Source organism: Embiotoca jacksoni, unplaced genomic scaffold (genome assembly GCF_022577435.1).
Source record: "Embiotoca jacksoni isolate LCO1_2020_lvr unplaced genomic scaffold, fEmbJac1.0.p SCAF_20, whole genome shotgun sequence".
Taxonomy (NCBI): Eukaryota; Metazoa; Chordata; class Actinopteri; family Embiotocidae; genus Embiotoca; species Embiotoca jacksoni.
Genome location: NW_027185341.1, coordinates 6197701 through 6214706, shown reverse-complemented (window position 1 = coordinate 6214706; position 17006 = coordinate 6197701). Strand labels below are relative to the sequence as shown.

The 17006-nt window shown below is 40.0% G+C and overlaps 3 protein-coding genes across 5 annotated transcripts; 1 reads left to right on the top strand and 2 right to left on the bottom strand.

Moving 5' to 3' along the window:
• Positions 1-38: 38 nt before the first annotated feature.
• Positions 39-6012, bottom strand: pms2 (PMS1 homolog 2, mismatch repair system component). Of its 2 annotated transcripts, XM_069155952.1 has the most exons (16): positions 5976-6012; positions 5601-5662; positions 5167-5306; positions 4587-4673; positions 4402-4504; positions 4135-4318; positions 3790-3957; positions 3323-3420; positions 3133-3232; positions 2961-3045; positions 2715-2867; positions 1692-2571; positions 1438-1605; positions 1237-1337; positions 934-1103; positions 39-429 (listed from the first exon to the last, which is right to left on the bottom strand). In XM_069155952.1, exons 2-16 carry the CDS (start codon positions 5612-5614, stop codon positions 286-288), a joined length of 2595 nt encoding a protein of 864 aa, XP_069012053.1. In that variant the 5' UTR covers positions 5615-5662; positions 5976-6012; the 3' UTR covers positions 39-285. The 2 variants fall into 2 exon arrangements, with proteins under 2 accessions (XP_069012053.1, XP_069012052.1); XM_069155951.1 differs by lacking the exon at positions 5976-6012 and having other exon boundaries at positions 5601-5753.
• Positions 6013-6250: 238 nt separating this feature from the next.
• eif2ak1 (eukaryotic translation initiation factor 2-alpha kinase 1) lies at positions 6251-16411 on the top strand. Of its 2 annotated transcripts, none has more exons than XM_069155948.1 (15): positions 6251-6638; positions 8161-8328; positions 8486-8622; positions 8831-8874; positions 8957-9056; positions 9151-9231; positions 9341-9434; positions 9556-9604; positions 10062-10443; positions 11315-11423; positions 11593-11699; positions 15127-15241; positions 15351-15430; positions 15605-15838; positions 16141-16411. In XM_069155948.1, exons 1-15 carry the CDS (start codon positions 6467-6469, stop codon positions 16264-16266), a joined length of 1998 nt encoding a protein of 665 aa, XP_069012049.1. In that variant the 5' UTR covers positions 6251-6466; the 3' UTR covers positions 16267-16411. The 2 variants fall into 2 exon arrangements, with proteins under 2 accessions (XP_069012049.1, XP_069012050.1); XM_069155949.1 differs by lacking the exon at positions 6251-6638 and adding an exon at positions 7709-7984.
• On the bottom strand, positions 11668-14961 carry LOC138202165 (ankyrin repeat domain-containing protein 61-like). The gene is made up of 5 exons (XM_069155950.1): positions 14585-14961; positions 14165-14259; positions 13649-13820; positions 13163-13363; positions 11668-12452 (listed from the first exon to the last, which is right to left on the bottom strand). Exons 1-5 carry the CDS (start codon positions 14831-14833, stop codon positions 11859-11861), a joined length of 1311 nt encoding a protein of 436 aa, XP_069012051.1. The 5' UTR covers positions 14834-14961; the 3' UTR covers positions 11668-11858.
• Positions 16412-17006: the final 595 nt, after the last annotated feature.

The following is a 17006-nucleotide window of genomic DNA, read 5'->3' as shown; positions in this document are numbered from 1 at the left end:
CAGCGATTTATGACTAACAGAAGCTTGTTTGAGAGAATATCCTTTTTTATTTCGAAAACAACTGGATGTTAACAAAATATGAATTGTACTACAAAATAAAAATAAAAAAAATCTGAATACACATCAAAACAGTCAATAGCAAAGATTTAACTGTACAGATATACAGTATGAGTGGTTTGCGTACCACCACATCAGCAAGACTGATGGTTGACATTCATAAACTGGGCTGAAGGCATTTTCCAGTTATATGAAGCCAGACTGCCAGACAGACGCTTTCGTTACAGGTCAGTCTTGTGAGATGATGTCCAGGTTGGCGAGGTGTCTCATGGTTGGCCTGCCGTGAGGACAGTTCCACGGATGCTCAATCTCCCCCATGTGAACCACCAGTTTCTTCATCTCACTGACACTCAGAGCGGTGCCAATCATCACCTGAAGGTAGAAACAAGCAAAAACAATAGAAAATGGATAAAGAAGCAATTTTCCAAAAGGCATGACAATGTTATAGAATTTGACTATAGTAAACCTGGTATATATATATATATATATATACATATATATATATATACCAGGCTTTTACATTTTAGATAGCTACAAATCACAAAACCCTTCCATTACTGTCAAAATCATCATTATTCAAATTAATTTGGAATTTTTTATTTATTTTTTATCATGAAAGAAAATCAATGACAAAAATCTATGTACGTGATAAAAGGAAGACAAACACTGTAAAAGGAAAAAAAATGCTTTGTAAAACAGTCTGCAGTAATGTAAAACGTAAGTGATTTATTTCACCCTCTAAACATAAAAACATTGTTTCCATGACCACTAATGGCCAAGGTGGGAAAAAAACAATAACTGCTGACTCTCCACTTACTGAAAGTGAAAACTTGGTTTGAGTGTCTTGAAAATGATCTTATACCGATATGAACTCACAGATTTCCGACAAGATCTGGAGGCAAACATCTGTCTGACTCTGGACGGTCGGCACATGACGCCTGGGCTGTCACTCAACATGAAAATCAGCTCTTCAATGTCCGCTGGGCCGAATGTCCAGTTTTTACTGGTGGGCAACGACACCAGCTTCACTCTCTCCATGACCTGAGCTGCAGTAACAAACAACAAGTCAGTTTAGTATTTGTAATCATCAATATGGGAAGCTACTTTTTTTGGACTGGAGATAAAATCAACAATCAACTCATGTTTAATCACTTGTATTTCATAGTTAAATGGTCCTACCATCCTCATCAACCAGGAATTCAAAACCATTCTTCCTGAAAATCTCAATGTTCTCCATGAGTACGTTCTCACTGACCGCGGTGAGGTGAAGTTTCTGTGGGCTGCAAACATAAAGGGAAGAATACAAACAGATCACTGAAGAATACAAAAGGCCAATAAATACTCTAACACAGAGTTTTATCTGCAGATTTAGATTCTTACACAATAAGTTTCTGTCCTTGGAGCACATTGTGCTGCTGGAGCATCTCAAAGTTGTACTTCTCATCGGTGGCATGCTGGTCGATCATGAAGATGTCCGAGTTGAGTTTGGTGATAATGAAGCCCAGATTAAACTGACCGATGATCTCCATTTCCTTAAACATTTCTTTACTGTAGAGATGAAAGAGAGATAATTCTTGAACCTACACTTAAATACTAGAAAGTTGAGTCAGCCATAATTAGAAGTCAAATCCTACCTGATCTCTTTCTTGAGCTCTTCTTCTGCACTTTGGTTTTCTCCGGGGTTGATCTTGGCCCTGAAGCGACGGTAGCGTAGCTTCACTTCGTTCATCTGTTTCTGCTGGTCCTGTAACCTCCTCATCTTCCCTGCCAGCTCTTGTAAAGAGAAGTGTAGAGGCACCGTCCTCCTCTGTAGGCAGACTGGGGCGTCCACCACCGAAGAAGAGTCCTCACAACCATTCAAAACAGTGCTGGACTTTTGCTCTGTGGGGAAATGTGGATTCTCTTTTCTGGCTCTCTTAGACTCTGGACTCATAGTAGAGTCCTCAGTAGAAGTGCACGCTTCAGTCTGTAACTTCAGGTCTTCAGGAACAGTGTGACTACTGTCCAATGTTTCTTTCAATGTTTCGTTTTTTACACTGTCGCTGTCAATCATCGGTTTAGGAGAGCTGAACTCCAGATCAGAACAATGAATATCAGGTGCTGCCATCGTAGAGTCACAACTGGACACAGTCATGCTGTCTTTTTCAGAGTCTGTATCACAGCACGGCGTTCTGCCATACCTAAACCCATCTAGCACCGACTTCCCCACTGGGGAGCATTTAGCTGCCTCTCTTGTAGGTTTCACAGGAGATTTTACACTTTGGTTGACAGCAGAAGGTGTTACAGAATCCTTAAAAAAAGACTGGAGCGTTTTCTGCATTGGGCCGCTGGTGGAGGCTTTTTCCGCACTTGACTTGTTCCCAGAATTGGAGCTGTAATGATTAGAAAAGGCAGCTTTTAGGCCGGCCAGGTTCATGGAGGACTTTGGGCTTGGAATCACTGTTCGGATGTCCTCTCCAGGTTCTGCCTCGTTCTTTTTAGACAGGGCGAGTTGACACAGTTTAGAGGTTGCATCTAGAAACAAACAGTCAAAATAAAAGCACTGCAATGAAAAAGTATTAAGAGAACTAGTCTCAGTGATATTATAAAAATATAATATCAGTGTGCAGATATCTGAACTTTTGATATAAAGGCTAAATGTATAGACGTGTTCTTACTGGTGCTGGGTATTGGTGTATAGTTCAGGCTGATCTTATTGACTCCAGCCTCGTACATAGTGATGAGAGAGGTCTTTAAAATAGCCAGCAAGAGTTTCTCCTCTTGAAGAAAAATCTGTCGTTTGTCTGGCGTCACATTCACATCCACACACTCTGAAAACACAACACAAAAACATTTAGTAGTAGTACAGAAAACCAACAGTGTTTAATGGATAACTTCAGTTTGATTAATGGTCACTTTCTCACCTGAGGCGACAGCTATGTTCAACGCAACAAATGGATACTGATGTCTGTTGTACATATGATACACTTCATTCACAAGTTTGGTCACCTGCATGGTGGGAATAACGAGAGGTCAGGAGGAAAATACAAACCCTGACATCTCCGGATCCAATCAAACTCACAAAATATAAATCACCTTAAGGGGGTCACATGGCCGGTTGTTAATGAAAAAGAACTGCCTGTCTGTGGCACTTCTCCCGACACCATGGTCACCTCGAGACACAAACCCTGTGATGCTGCCAAGAACATCGTTTTTTCAGTTTAAACAAAAAAACACAACAACAGAAACCCTTCAGAGAGAAGGCATACGGGACATTAGCACTCACGAAAAAAGCTGTTTGGGTAGTTCTTCCTCTTTGAGTCCATATTCTTCTATAATATTTTCTGTAGGAGATACTTGTTGAAAAGGTAGAAGACTCTGTGGCTGCAGGAACCGTAGTCGACATAAAATGAAGGAAGAAAAAAATTAATTATTTTCTAAAAGGTCCCATATTGTATAAATTTCCATTTTCATTTCTTTATTTATTATAAAGCCAGTCGAGGTGCTAAATAAATACAGTGCTAGTGTCAAAGAACTCAGTCCTTCGAGAAACGCAAACAGCCCGTATTCAGCAGCTGTCTCATTTGAATGCGGCTTTTGGACTTCTGTAGGTTTGTGATGTCACAAACTCTCTCTCAAGTCATATGTCCGGCTTCAACTCGTTAAAACTGTTTTTCTGGGTTTTAGCAAGAATTAAAAAAAAAAAAAAAGGTTGTCACCTCATCAGGAAATATGTGAAGTCAATGTTTCAACCTGTTTTGGTCCAAATATGGCTCCGATGTTGTCTCTCATATTTTGGCTGCCACTGGTGCTGAGGACAGTGCTGCGCTTTCCCTGCCCATTTTGATTGGAGCAGGTAATACGCACTCCTGTAGAAACAATGCAGTAGGACTGCAGGATATGTATCATTTTGGCGTACTCCTGAAAACACAGAACAATTAAATATTTAGGATTAAATGCCATTTTAGAAAATGTCTACAAGCATTGCAAGTTATATTCTGAGAAAAAAGCATTTTGCTGCAGAATCTTTTTAACATTTTCACATTTACGTTGATGTGTTTTTTTCTATCTGCCTGGTAAGACCCTCGAATGTTTGACCTTCTTAATGTTGCGCTGGAACTCCTTGTGTCGAACGGGTAGGGTGGAGAAGAGCTGCTGCAGGCTGATCGTGGTGCCTTGCTGCCGGGGATGAGGTGACCGCTGCACTAGGTGGCCTTTGTGGTCAAACACCAGCTTGGTGCCCACCTGGCTGGACTCGTGGCAGGTAAGCACACTGAGGTCACTGCGACAAGGAGACAGAGCTCATTTTTGCTCATGAGGTGACAAATAATTTAGGTTCAAGTACAGAATAAACGTGTCCGTTACCTCAGAGCACATAAAGAGCTGAGGGCTTCACCTCTGAAGCCAAATGTTTCCACATGGATGAGGTCTGAGAAATCTCGTAGCTTTGATGTGTGATGCTTCAGTGCTGTGGAACACAAAGAGGAGATTAACCAAAACAATCAGAAAGGCCTCGTCCAACAGAGCGGAGATACAAAGCTGACACTTACTTAGTCCTTCAAAGTTGTCCTCCTCAACACCTTTACCATTGTCTGACACTTCCACTTGTTCAACTCCGCACTCCTTCAGCTTGACATCTGGAGTATGCAAAAAAAAAAGGAAAAAAAAGTGTGATACAAGTTGATCACATTGTGCAGACAGATCCGTCACAGTCCTGTAAAAACCTTGTTGGGTAGGAATGCTTGAGAGCTATGGTCCTGCCTCACCTCCACGTTCTCTTCCAACACATCTCTATTCTCAATACATTTTCCTAGGACAATACTGGGGCTGATATCAGTACTGATGTCAGGTAGTACCAAATTCTGATATCAATATATTGGCCGATATTCTTTATTGATATCGATATATCATTTTTCTGCTCCCTCTTAAAAGCTGAAAAAAATGCATAAATGTTATGTCTATATTGTAAACTCAATTGATATTTCTACTATTGAACTAGCCTGTGTAGAACAAAGGATCCTGTCACTTTAACAAAACTCCATCAGCTGAAAGAAAACCTAACTGTCCTGCTTTTTAAAACGCCACTGCAGCCCTCCCTGGAAAACTGCTTTGAGTATGATATTTGCTTACCGATGTTGGTGGCTCCTGCATCAATGCTGTTCTCCACCAGCTCTTTGACAGCGGTGGCCAAAGTCAGCACCACTTGTCCAGAGCAGATCTGATGCACTGAGTGTTTGTCAATAGCCTTGATTGCTCCAGCAGGTTCAGAGCTGAGCAAAAGAAAAACTAATACTCAGTGACACTGATGTGTAACTTTATCTTCTGCAAAGTTCATATTGCAGCAAATACTTTTTGGCAATTTTAGCATTTAAAATTAAATCTACATGACCGAGTTTGGGTACCGTTAAGGGGACTGAATACTTTCTGAACTCACTGTGCATTGAATTTGCAGATTTTTCAGTGAAGTGGGGTCCAGGTTAATTTTTTTAATATATACTAACGAAACGTAATTAACTGTTCAACACTGTAGATTTGCATGGTGTAAAAACAAAAACGTAGCTTACCAAGCATCAGACATCTTCGCAGAGTGAAGACACTTGTGTCTTGAGATGATATTCGACTCTATCTGAAACAGTGTAAGGAGACAACTGCTAACTGGTCGCCATTGTCATGTGTACCTAGTTTTGAATTTTGTGACAACATTGGAGCGCATCCGTTTCACGACATCATGTTGTAAACACAAGAGTGAAGCTGTCCCGCGCCGAGAGCGCACATACTTCACGAGCATCACTCGTGCGCAAAAATTGCGCAGCTTACTATTAAAAGCAGAAATATACAAGAGTGACAGTGCCAAAAATTCAAGATCACAAACAAGACAGCGAAATATGAGCGTGATGAAACAAATTATATCGCTGTAAATAAGTATTAAAAAATGTTACCTCAGACTTTGTAGAATTTCATCATCAGATTTACTGGATTCTTCGACCTTTTGGGGCGTTAGGACACGTTTGCAACTACCTCACTTTGTAAACAAACGAATAAATAACTTTTTGCTGAAGGGTTATTCTCAGCGTTTTGATGCTGTACATTTTGTATTTATATTAAAACACTTCGTCAGTGGTGATTTTACACCCTGTTTTTTATGTATTACCATTTTCTCTACCAGTTAATCTTCAAGTCCAAGTGCGTACATTGTCAGACGGTCCCTCTACATGTTGCTGTAGAATCATGGCCGTCCCTTAACTTTACGGACCGTGTGGGACTCACCACGGAGCGTTCATTTCTGACAGTTTCTCGCAATGTGAATATTAATAAGCTGCGATTTGACGAGTAGTGTGACGCCTCTCACGGCAGATACGGGGCAGCCGTTTAAAAAAAAAAAAAAAAAAAAAAAAAAATAGCCAAAGTCAGCATTTATTTTCACACGAGAATGTACAGCTCCACATCCGAACATGGACCCCTGCGGCCGGACGAAGGTTCCGGCAGCAGCAGCAACTTTTTGGTCCGCCGGAACATGAAACCCATCAGGAGGCAGGCGGCTGAGAATAGTTTTAACCTGTTAAATTTGTCAAGCGAAGAGGACGATGACGTCCAGTTTGACAGTAAGCATCTTTTCTTTGTGTACTTTACCGCTGCTGTACATAACGTCCCTGCTTTGTAAATATTGGTGTCGTTTCTCCCACATTGTGTGACTTGTTGTTAGAATAAAATGTCAGATGTTTGGCCGCCGAAAGGGTTGATAGGCTTTCTGCCAACGTAATCAGGCAGGGGCGTAGTTGAAGGAGTTAGAGGCCAAGTGAGCAACAACGTGACTGTGAGCCCTCTTCTCCCCAACCTGATATTACTACTCTGGATTTAAACAACATTGTTGACAGTTATCAGACTGTTTTACTTGCCAGTTTCTAACATACTGTTTTATTGTGAGGCACATCAGGAGACAAACTAAGTTGACAGTCAATGGAAAGTTTCCATTGTTCCAACATTAATTGTAATTGCTTCTATTCATCTTGATAAGTGGAAAATAAACTCTAATAATAAACTCATAAATACACTCAAGCACAGTGTATTCATGAGTTTGTTATTAGAGTTTGTTTTCAGCATCAGTCTTCCCATTTGAAATACACCTGTATGTTTGGGCTTCTGTCTGTTCAGGGTGGGAGAGCTGGCCCTAAAATAATATAATATTTCAAGGTAGGTTGACAACGATATTCTTAACACAATGACAAAGTACTGACAAAGTATTTGATTATTAATTTTTGATAATTAATCAAGAACATACAATTTCATCATCATTACATCATCATTACCCTTCGAAAATTCCCATTATCACGATATAATTTTTTTTTAAATCACATAAATATACAAATGTATACAACATCATGAAAGATAAGATATGGCAAACCCCTGTTTGAGTTATGTGCACCCAAAATAAACTCTAATAACTGATACTGTGGTAATGTTGATATTTGAAGAAGGTCTGATGTAATATTTCTTTCATATGGCCCAGGCAGGATTTTAGCCTAAATATCACATTGTAGGAGACTAAAAAAAAAAAAAAAACAACATTATTATGATGTAATATGACGTTAAATCCTCAGCAATTGATGTGTGCTTCATAACAAGTCAAGACATGGCTGTCCTCCACACATCTTCGCAGAGTGAAATAGGAAAAGTAGATGAGCAGTCTCCTTCACATTCTTGTTCCCATCGTGGTCATGTGTGCAGTAGGTGGAGGGGGGCCGGCGTCCACTGGACATGGCAGATAAGCACTACTGCTGTCCACGCCTCCTTATGTATAAACAAGATGAGCATGTTTTGCCTTGGCGTTGAACAGGATAATCATTAGTATAGCTCCGAGTACTTAGTATTGCAAGGGTGATTTCATACAGAAAGATGGACCTCGGAGAAAAAAACATTGTAAAAATGATAGCAAAAGTTATTGAAGAAGGTAAGAAACATTTACTTTTGTAATGAAAAGATATTGTCAGATATAATCTGAACTCTGTTTTGTGCAACAATATTAAGTTGTAGCCTTTTTAAGTGGAAGTAAGGTCTTTTATTATAATTCACAGCTGCTTGTTTTTTTTTTTTCATTTTACAAGTTTTTCTTTTTTGTGTGCTCAGCTTCAGACTCAGAAAATACACAAGAGATGTGGATGGCCGGTCGGCATTACCCGTCCATCCAAGAGTTTGCCTCAGCCATCCCCAACCACCTCCTCCTCGGGTCCCTGCTCGAGCACCTGTGCTTCGTCTATGAGAGCAATCCGGCACGCTCGTGTACGCTGTTTAAAGGTACTTACTGAGATGTTGTGCTGACAGTTAAAAGCTGGTTAACAAACTGTAAATATTGCGCTCCTGTCTGTGTCAGGCTAGGTGAAGCATTTTGATGTTTCTATTCATCCTAAATTCAGTATTAAATGCTTCTGTTGCCCCCCCCCCCCCCTGATAGCGATCGGTCAGCGTTTAGCCGCCATGAACCTTCTCTCACCGTTGGCCATAAGTGATGAATTCAGCACCGTCAGACTGCAGCACAACCGGGCCTTCACTGAGCTGCTCAACGCTGTCAGCTCCTCCCTCTATCCACAGGTAACTAGACATATAACTAGCACATTCATATACAAGGTTCTTATTGTAGCAGTGTCAGGTGTCAGGTTTGATATTGGGATTGTCGGTTGAAGGATACCAACATTTTTTAACAAATTATTTAGTTATAAACTAAACCTTTCACAATTTGACCCTTTTATTCTGTGTTTATTGTTGTTCCCACTGTGATTATCTTTATCTTTGTTTCCAGGGCCAGCAGCGTCTCAGCACAAACACTAACTCTCCCGCTCTCAGGTAGTGTACTTTTTAATTGTAGTTTTTCATGTTGTGTCACCTCCAAAGAATATATAGGGAGACTGTTTTTGCCTTCCCACAGACCCAAAGAGGGACTGTTTCAAGCGCAGACTTCCCGCTATCTCAGTGAGTTTGAAGAAATGTGTAGACTTGGAAAAGGCTCGTATGGGAATGTTTTTAAGGTATTTTTTTTACTCTGTTTGTTTTTTCTCTATCATTTAACTAACTCCTCCAAAGACCAGAATTGACTTGATCATCTCTGACATCATTTTATAGGTTCTGAACAAACTAGATGGACAGTTTTATGCTATGAAGAAAATTCTCATCAAAAAAGTCTCAAAGGAAGACTGTATGAAGGTGAGCCATCAGCATTTGAGTGATCAATAGATCCTATTTTATAATACATATAAAATACAGAGAGATCAGACTCATACTGTGGCTAATCAGATTGTTTTGTTGGGTCCAGGTCCTCAGGGAAGTCAAAGTGTTGTCCAGCCTGCAGCATGTAAATGTTGTGGGCTACCACACAGCATGGATGGAACATGTTCAGCCTGCATCATGTGAGTATTTAACTGCTGCCGTGCGACACATTTACTGGGCTGAAATGAATGAAGGTACTGTTCACGGGGACTGGAGAAGGATCATGAGACAAACTTTGTGTTTAAACTGGCTTTGTTGCAGATCCCAAGTCTCTCATTCCTGCACTGGAGTCTCATGGACTACAAGACAGGTAGGATTAGAGACACTGATGACATTTTCTGTCATTGAATAAACCAAATGATTAAATTATTTTCAAGAAAATAATTAAAAAAAATTAACCAGGAATGAAATTCATTGTAAGTTTGAGTGCCGGTATTTGTTAGGTTTGTTGATGATTAACATTTTTACCTTCTAGTTGAATAAATTACCTACTTAATTTATAGCACATGTGAATGGATAAATGTCATATTAATACTTTATTGATCTTGTGATTGCCTACTAAAGTTAATTGCTTAGTATATGCAGAAATAACAGTTAAAGTGGGTTCAACATTACATCTAAGAATCATGACAAGTAATATTTTTAACTGGTAGTTAAATAAAAAAAATATCTCCAACCTTATTTCCTGTGTTTATCAAGGCATGTACATACAATAGTCGTCATTACTTCGTCCAACGCTAAATCTATCTCGGCTCTCTCATTTGCAGTTCTGATGACAGTCTTGACAGCGGCAGCCTCAGCTCCTCTATAATTTTTCAAAGCCTCAGTCAAGCACCGATGGATGCTGCCTCGTGTGCCGACGTACCTGCAAAAGAGACCCAGCCTGTCAAAGCCTTAGTGTCAGCCCAGGAGGGTCAGGTGGTGTGTCCCAAGACGATGCATCGCCTCCCAGAGAACTACGTTCCCTGTGTGTTCCTGGGCCGGGAGGGTCCAAAGCTGAGCTCCAAATGTCCTGCTGTGACTTGGGACAGTTCAGCACTGTTGGAGGAGGAGAGCAGCAGGAGTAGCATCGAACTGAACAACAACGCCTGCATTGATAAGGAGTGTCAACAGTGGGATGACAAATGCACAACAAAGCCTTCTAAAGAGGTAGGTGGTGAAAGGGGCTTCCAGGGATCAGACTAATTACTGGAAAGATAAAGATAAACATTGCCACATTTTACTACTAATTGGAGGTAACATTTTTCACTTTGATGGAGTCATTATGTTTTCAGGTTGTCCGTTTGTCCATTTCTCGTGAATGAGATTATATCAGGAACACCTCGAGGGAATTTCTTCAAATTTTGCACAACCATTCACACAGGTCAAGACTGACCTAATTAGATTTTGGGGGTCAAAGTTCACCATGACTTCACCAAAAACAGTCAATAATTTACTTTCATATCATTTCATTCAAATGTCTAACAGGATAAAATGATGAAGTGATGACATTTAATATTCAACAGGTCAAAGGGCAACTTTTCTGTGCCATCAGAACACTTTTCTGGCCATAATTCAGCACGACTGAATTGGTGAGACTAATCTTGGTTGTCCATCTTGAAACTGTGGTGACTGTATAGATCTTCTGGGCTGTCAGGTTGAAGTGTGAGAAGCCTTCATGCTTTAGAATTTGTAGCTCCTTTGCAGCAGCATTCATTTTTACCACATTATCTACTGTCATGGCTACAACTTTGTGTTCTACCAGAATCAGCTTTTGTCCAAGCATTCGAACACATACAAGGAATTTGACTGTTTTGTTTCTCTCAATGAAGTTACGCATTTAAAAAGCAGACATACATCAGAACAAGAACAACAAAGCTTAACAAAGTCACATCAAATTGAATTTTATATCCATTTCACAAATCATAGATGTAAACTGCAACTTGGCAGGTTAGTGGAGGCAGACGACCGCGATGCAGTAATTCTAGTTGTTCTCTATGAGGATGTAAAGTTTTCCGTTTCTGGTCCTCTGTATCTGCAGGTTCAGTTCCACCTGATGCTCTACATCCAGATGCAGCTGTGTGAGCGCTCACTGAAGGACTGGATCTCTGAGAGGAACGTGAAGCCCAAAGAAGCACAAACCTCAAAATGTAATTGTTTAACACATTATGTAACATAATTTTGTTCCAGTTCAGATTACATTTACTGAAAGCCCACAACTTCAGATTTCTCATCAGTTTCTTTTCATTTACAAATGTCATTTAGTTACATTCATGCTGATTTTGGAAAAATAAATATACTGTATGTTTGTATTTTCAGGTCCCTATGCCTGTGTGGATAGTGAACTTACACTTAGCCTGCTGAGACACATACTTGAAGGGGTGAACTACATTCACTCCAGGGGAATCATGCACAGAGACCTCAAGGTAAGGCTGATAGATTTTGTTTCATCAGTTTATGTTTGTAAATTTGAGGCTATTAAATTTAAGATGTCTCTGCAGTTTAAAGCAAACTGTTGCAGTCATGTGCAGTATAGTTGGAACAAGGTATCAACTGGGAGTGATGTCCAACACATCATTTACAAATTACTGTTCACCATCTGTCCCAAAGGAGATGTTGTGTGTGTTCTCCCACTGGTTGAAGATAAAGTCGTAAAGCCTCTCGGGCAGGACCTTTCTCAGCTCTTCTCTCTTGCCTCGAACATGTTTCAGATAGATGTCACTCTTACAAATATCCTGAAGTCTCCGTGGCTGCTGAATGAGTTTCATTAGTTGGTCTCTTTGTTGATAGAAACATGGTAGGGTCAAGGTTAAGGGCAGGTGGCCGTTTTGGTTGTAGACGGTGAGCGGTGAGGTCAGGCTGAGGAGTTTCACCAGCAGAGAGCTGTTCTTCACATTAGACCTGTGGTTCAGGAACAGGAATAGACAGTTCTCCCCTGCTCTGCTCAGCTTGTTGATGTTGGCTCCGTACTTCAGCAGCAGGTCCACCAGCTCTTTGTTGCCCAGGCTGCACGCCTCCTGAAAAGGTGTCATCCCAGCCTTGTTCACTATGTTGGTGTCGGCCCCTCGCTCAAGCAGCTCAGAGATGCAGCTGATGCCGTCATCCGTGGCTTTAGTGGTCTTTGTAGCCGTTGCCACGGCAGCCAGGTGCAGAGGAGTGTTCCCAGAGTGCTGCACCCCCTGGCAAAAACATGACATTCATTTAATGAGAGACACATGCAGAAAATATTTCACGTATTTCAACAGGATTACGTTTAGTGATAAGGCTATTTGAGCTTACCGCAATCATTTTGTATAATAGTGAATAGTGCTTCCATTTATCTGTATAAAGAAAGTTGGCAAAACTAACAGAAGCGTCATATTGCCATCACCATTCTACATTGTTTCCCCTTTTTGAGGTTTGATTGGCCCTCTTACTGACATCATCTTGTCGGGCTTTCTTCTTCTGCTGTGATTTAATGGCACATGAGTTGAGAATCAGTGCCTCCATGGTACATGATCAGGCTTATACAATCATAATATCATTTAATAAGCAGAACAATTTTATTGTAAGTTGTAATTATTTGTATCATAATTAATACTCAGTAAAAATGTCATGTTTGTCACAGCTCTGGTAGTTAAAGGACAAATAAGGGAATCTCCGGGATTTCTTCATGAATTTCAACTGTTACAAGATTTCATCCAAATTTTTGCATGTGAACAACCTGAAATCGTTTGTGATGTGTGCAGGTAAAAATACAAATTTACGTGATTGACATGTATCAAGGTCACAAGTCAGAGATAAGAGTTATACATTATTTTTTCACGCTTCTTCATTGTTCAAACAATAGAAATACAGAACTTTAAAGAGGAATTATTACAGTGAATATAGTATTTTCAGCAGTACAAACCATGTTAATATCTGCTCCGTGCCTGATCAAACTGGCTATAATATCGTTGTGGAGGATCCCAGCAGCCATGTGCAGGGGCATCATCCCACTGCTGTCCATAGCATTCACATCAGCATCGTAGCTGGCCAGAATTTGGACAGCAGAGAGAGCCCTGTAGCGGACTGAAATGTGGAGAGCTGTCTGGTGACTTTTTTCCTCCACCTGCGGAGGAAACAAAAAAAAAAAACACACAGCGTATGAGCAATGGGCAATAAGATACATTTTATTTTACAGAATCTCTACGAATGTTTGTTTCAAAAGTTATACTTTTTTTCAGATTGAAATATTTAGGCATTTTTAGTACGTGTGGTCCACCTGGGAATTGAACTTACTTGCATTTTTAACTTGGCCGCACCTTATATCTGTTGAATTTTCACGGATAGGAGCTTTGTAAAAAAACAAACAAAAGAAGCTGGATATTAATTTGCTGTATGACAAACTCCTCACCTCTGCATTGATGTTAACACCGTGCTCACAGAGCAGCCGTAAACACTCCTCCGCCTTCCGGCACACACTGACCACTGCAGTTTGGAATTTAGATAGTGACTTTGGACAAGTAGTCGGGATGCTCGGCCAGCCGGTTATCACCACGTGTAGAGGGGTCCGACCGAGCTGGTCCCTGTGACACAGACAGACACAGAGACAGAGACAGTACTGTTAATGGAGAACTGACAGCTGTTTCAGTAGTGATAAAAGGAACTACTTATATGTGTGTTGTTGCACTTGCTTTCACTTTGAACGGGAAGTCTTCAAGTCACTAAAAATGAAAATAGACTCTCAGCTTATGTTTAATCTTATTTATTTTATGAAATCCTGTTGATTTTAACATTTACAATATATATATATATATTTATTTTTTTTATCTTACGCTTACACCCCATAAAAAATAGAACAGGGTCACGTTACACTAAATTGATGGTCAGGATGCTGGGTGTTTATGTCTGTATATGTGTCTGTCCAGACCTCATTTCGGTGTCTGCCCCTGCTGACAGCAGACTTTGCATGCTCTGGACTCTTCTGTAAGTGGCAGCCAGATGAAGGGGAAGGATTTCAAAGCCCTAAAGCAAGACAAGAGAGGACAAGACAAACTAGAACACTGTAAAACACAGATATTTATAGTTTTGTATTGTAGTTTACCACTACAAGAAGTACTTGATTTTTATTTTATTTTATTTTGATAGACAGAAGGACCATGTTTGAGTATAACAACTGGACAGTTGTTTGCTCGTCATTGATCTTGTGGTTATTGCTGTCTATTATGCTAATTTGTATGATTTGGTGATATTATGTGGGATGCTGTCCAAGTGACTTTTTTTTTTTCTTAAAACTTAAATTTTAATTTTAATCAGTAATATGAAAATATAGGAGCATTGTTTGATTTACCTTCCAGCAAGAGTCTCCAGATGCACCGGCTTGTATCTTAAAGAGAAAGTTGCTCCCATACTTCTTTGTCATGTTTTGAATCTGTCCGAGGTCTTCATCCAAAATGGCATCATAGAATTCATTGTTGTAAAACTTAATGATGTTACTTCTCTTATTCAAACGTCCCTTGTGCTCCTCCACCATGATCAGACATCGCAGATTGACTTCCGTCTGTGCCTTCCTGTCACAGCTGATAGGTGCTTGCTGCATGCGGGGCCAAATATGGGGACTGATGAAACCCTTTGGGGTAGTTCACTTATGTTTTAGTGTTTGATCTTATGTGATGTACTGAAAAGACCTTTCTGAATTACTTCTCCTTTTTAAAGTGGCTTCATCCAGCATCTGCACAACACTCATGTAGTATCTTTCTTTCCATCTGAACTTTGAGATACAGAAGAAAAAAATATTTATAATGTAATGTCAGATGTTCTGCCCTTAATATGTTGCATATGACAGAATCTGTAAAACATGGAACTAATTGTAATGTCTTTGTGTTTCCACAGCCAATGAACATTTTCCTTCAAGGTCAAGACTGCCACGTTCGGATTGGGGACTTTGGCCTGGCCTGCAGGGATATAATAGTGGAAGGCCATAAAAGCAGCACCTCTCCTGGTCATGGTAAATGTGAACCTCTTGGCTCGTTATATTTGTCTAACGTGCTGTGTCTCAGAATCACCAATAGGTGGAGTCGTTTGCTTTTAAGTGACATTTCTTGTGTATTTTGCAGAATCCACCCATACTTCCGGTGTTGGCACATTTGTGTATGCTGCACCAGAACAACTGAAAGGCTCCCATTATAATTCAAAGGTAAACACATTAAGGGTACAATAACTTAATTATTAGGAATTCATACTTTTTTTTTTTATACGTTTTTAATCATTTGTCAGTGTTAGAATTTTAGCATCATTCTCCTCTGCGATATCTAAACAACTGTACTGAACATTATTATAATCTGTATGTGTGTTATTGTTGCTCTTACAGTCAGACATGTACAGCCTCGGAGTTGTGGCTCTCGAACTGTTCCAGCCCTTTGGGACAGGGATGGAGCGCGTCCGGACCCTCGGGGACCTGAGAGAAGGGAAGATCCCAGACTCGTTCCGCCACAGATGGCCCGTTCTGGCGAAGTACATAATGAACCTGACGAGTAAAGAGCCCAGTGTTCGGCCCACGGCCAGCCAGCTTCTGCAGAGTGAACTCTTCTGCAGTACAGACAAGGTATTTTGGAATGACTGGATATGCTCCATTTAGCTCTAAAAATAATAACCCTCCATGACTTTTTGTGCTGTAAAAATTTATTATTCAGGATTACTGATCTAAAATTTAAAAAGACCATACACAAATCTACTTTTAGTATTACAGATAGGTTGTATTTTGTGTTTTACTGTAGGTGTCACTTTGCTGTATGTCACCAGAAAGTGATCTCTATTGGCTTTAGGAAGGCAGAATTGTACTTGCATTTGCACTGAAGTTTCTTACAATAACTACCAACCAGTTTCACAAATATTTTTGCCCTACAGGTGATCCACGGTTTGCAGAAAAAGGTTGAAGAGCAGGAGGAAGAGATCATGCAGCTGAGGAGACAGATCAGTCGGCTTCAGAGCTCACAAGACACAATTAATTTGTCTGAGTTGGATGAGACCTGAGCCTTAAAACTTTCAATAAACTGTCAACACTTGATTTTTTTCAACCAGTGTTGTATTTAGTTTTGCTGGCTTTGTACAAGTGGTAGAGTATGTGTGTGTTTGTGTTAACATTCTTTCAGCTGTTCAATAAAACCTATTTCTGATATATGTGGTGGGGTTTCTAGCTATTGATCATTTGAGGTGTTTCTTTGAAACCTATAGCATGTCCAAAAAAAATTAATTGTTTCCTACAATGAGAAATGACTGAGTGTATTGTGATTTTGGGCATTTTCTTAATCCCCAAGGGTTTAGGTTGCCCATTTTCTGCTAATTGTGGATCCAACATGTTGCCCAATTTGTATTTTCTAGACATGGTAAAGACTTGGTAAAGACATGGGCACATATATGATCATGCATAGATGTTCAAACTTTATGCTCTGACCTGTATATCTGATTGAAATATTGTGTTATGGGTCATAGGGATTTTTTAGAACTTAAAAAAGAGAAAATGCTGTGCCTAAATTAGTATTTTAAAAAAGGGCATTTAACTATATATAACAATATAGTCATTTTGATGGCCCGGTTTTTTTTTTTTTACAAATAAATATGCTGGGACCACTTATACAATAATTGTATAGGTTTAAAGCGCATACTGTGGGTTGTACATCATGTACACAAAGGTCAGAGGTATTTACATGCGACGGATCTTCCCGTAACACGTTCCTCACAGCGAAACGGTTGAATGAACCAATCGGAGACCT

Bases quoted from the DNA above. Each gene is read 5' to 3' on its own strand.
- pms2 (XM_069155952.1), bottom strand. The intron at 4,674-5,166 runs GTAAGCAAATAT...TGCATACTCCAG, and splicing joins TGCAGGAGCCACCAACATCG to ATGTCAAGCTGAAGGAGTGC. The intron at 2,572-2,714 runs GTAAGAACACGT...GTTTGTTTCTAG, and splicing joins TACACCAATACCCAGCACCA to ATGCAACCTCTAAACTGTGT.
- eif2ak1 (XM_069155948.1), top strand. From the start codon at position 6,467: ATGTACAGCTCCACATCCGAACATGGACCCCTGCGGCCGGACGAAGGT. The intron at 9,435-9,555 runs GTGAGTATTTAA...GCTTTGTTGCAG, and splicing joins ACATGTTCAGCCTGCATCAT to ATCCCAAGTCTCTCATTCCT. The intron at 10,444-11,314 runs GTAGGTGGTGAA...CTGTATCTGCAG, and splicing joins CAACAAAGCCTTCTAAAGAG to GTTCAGTTCCACCTGATGCT.
- LOC138202165 (XM_069155950.1), bottom strand. From the start codon at position 14,833: ATGCAGCAAGCACCTATCAGCTGTGACAGGAAGGCACAGACGGAAGTC. The intron at 14,260-14,584 runs GTAAATCAAACA...GTCTTGCTTTAG, and splicing joins CTGGAGACTCTTGCTGGAAG to GGCTTTGAAATCCTTCCCCT. The intron at 13,364-13,648 runs GTGAGGAGTTTG...TTTCCTCCGCAG, and splicing joins GTGTTAACATCAATGCAGAG to GTGGAGGAAAAAAGTCACCA.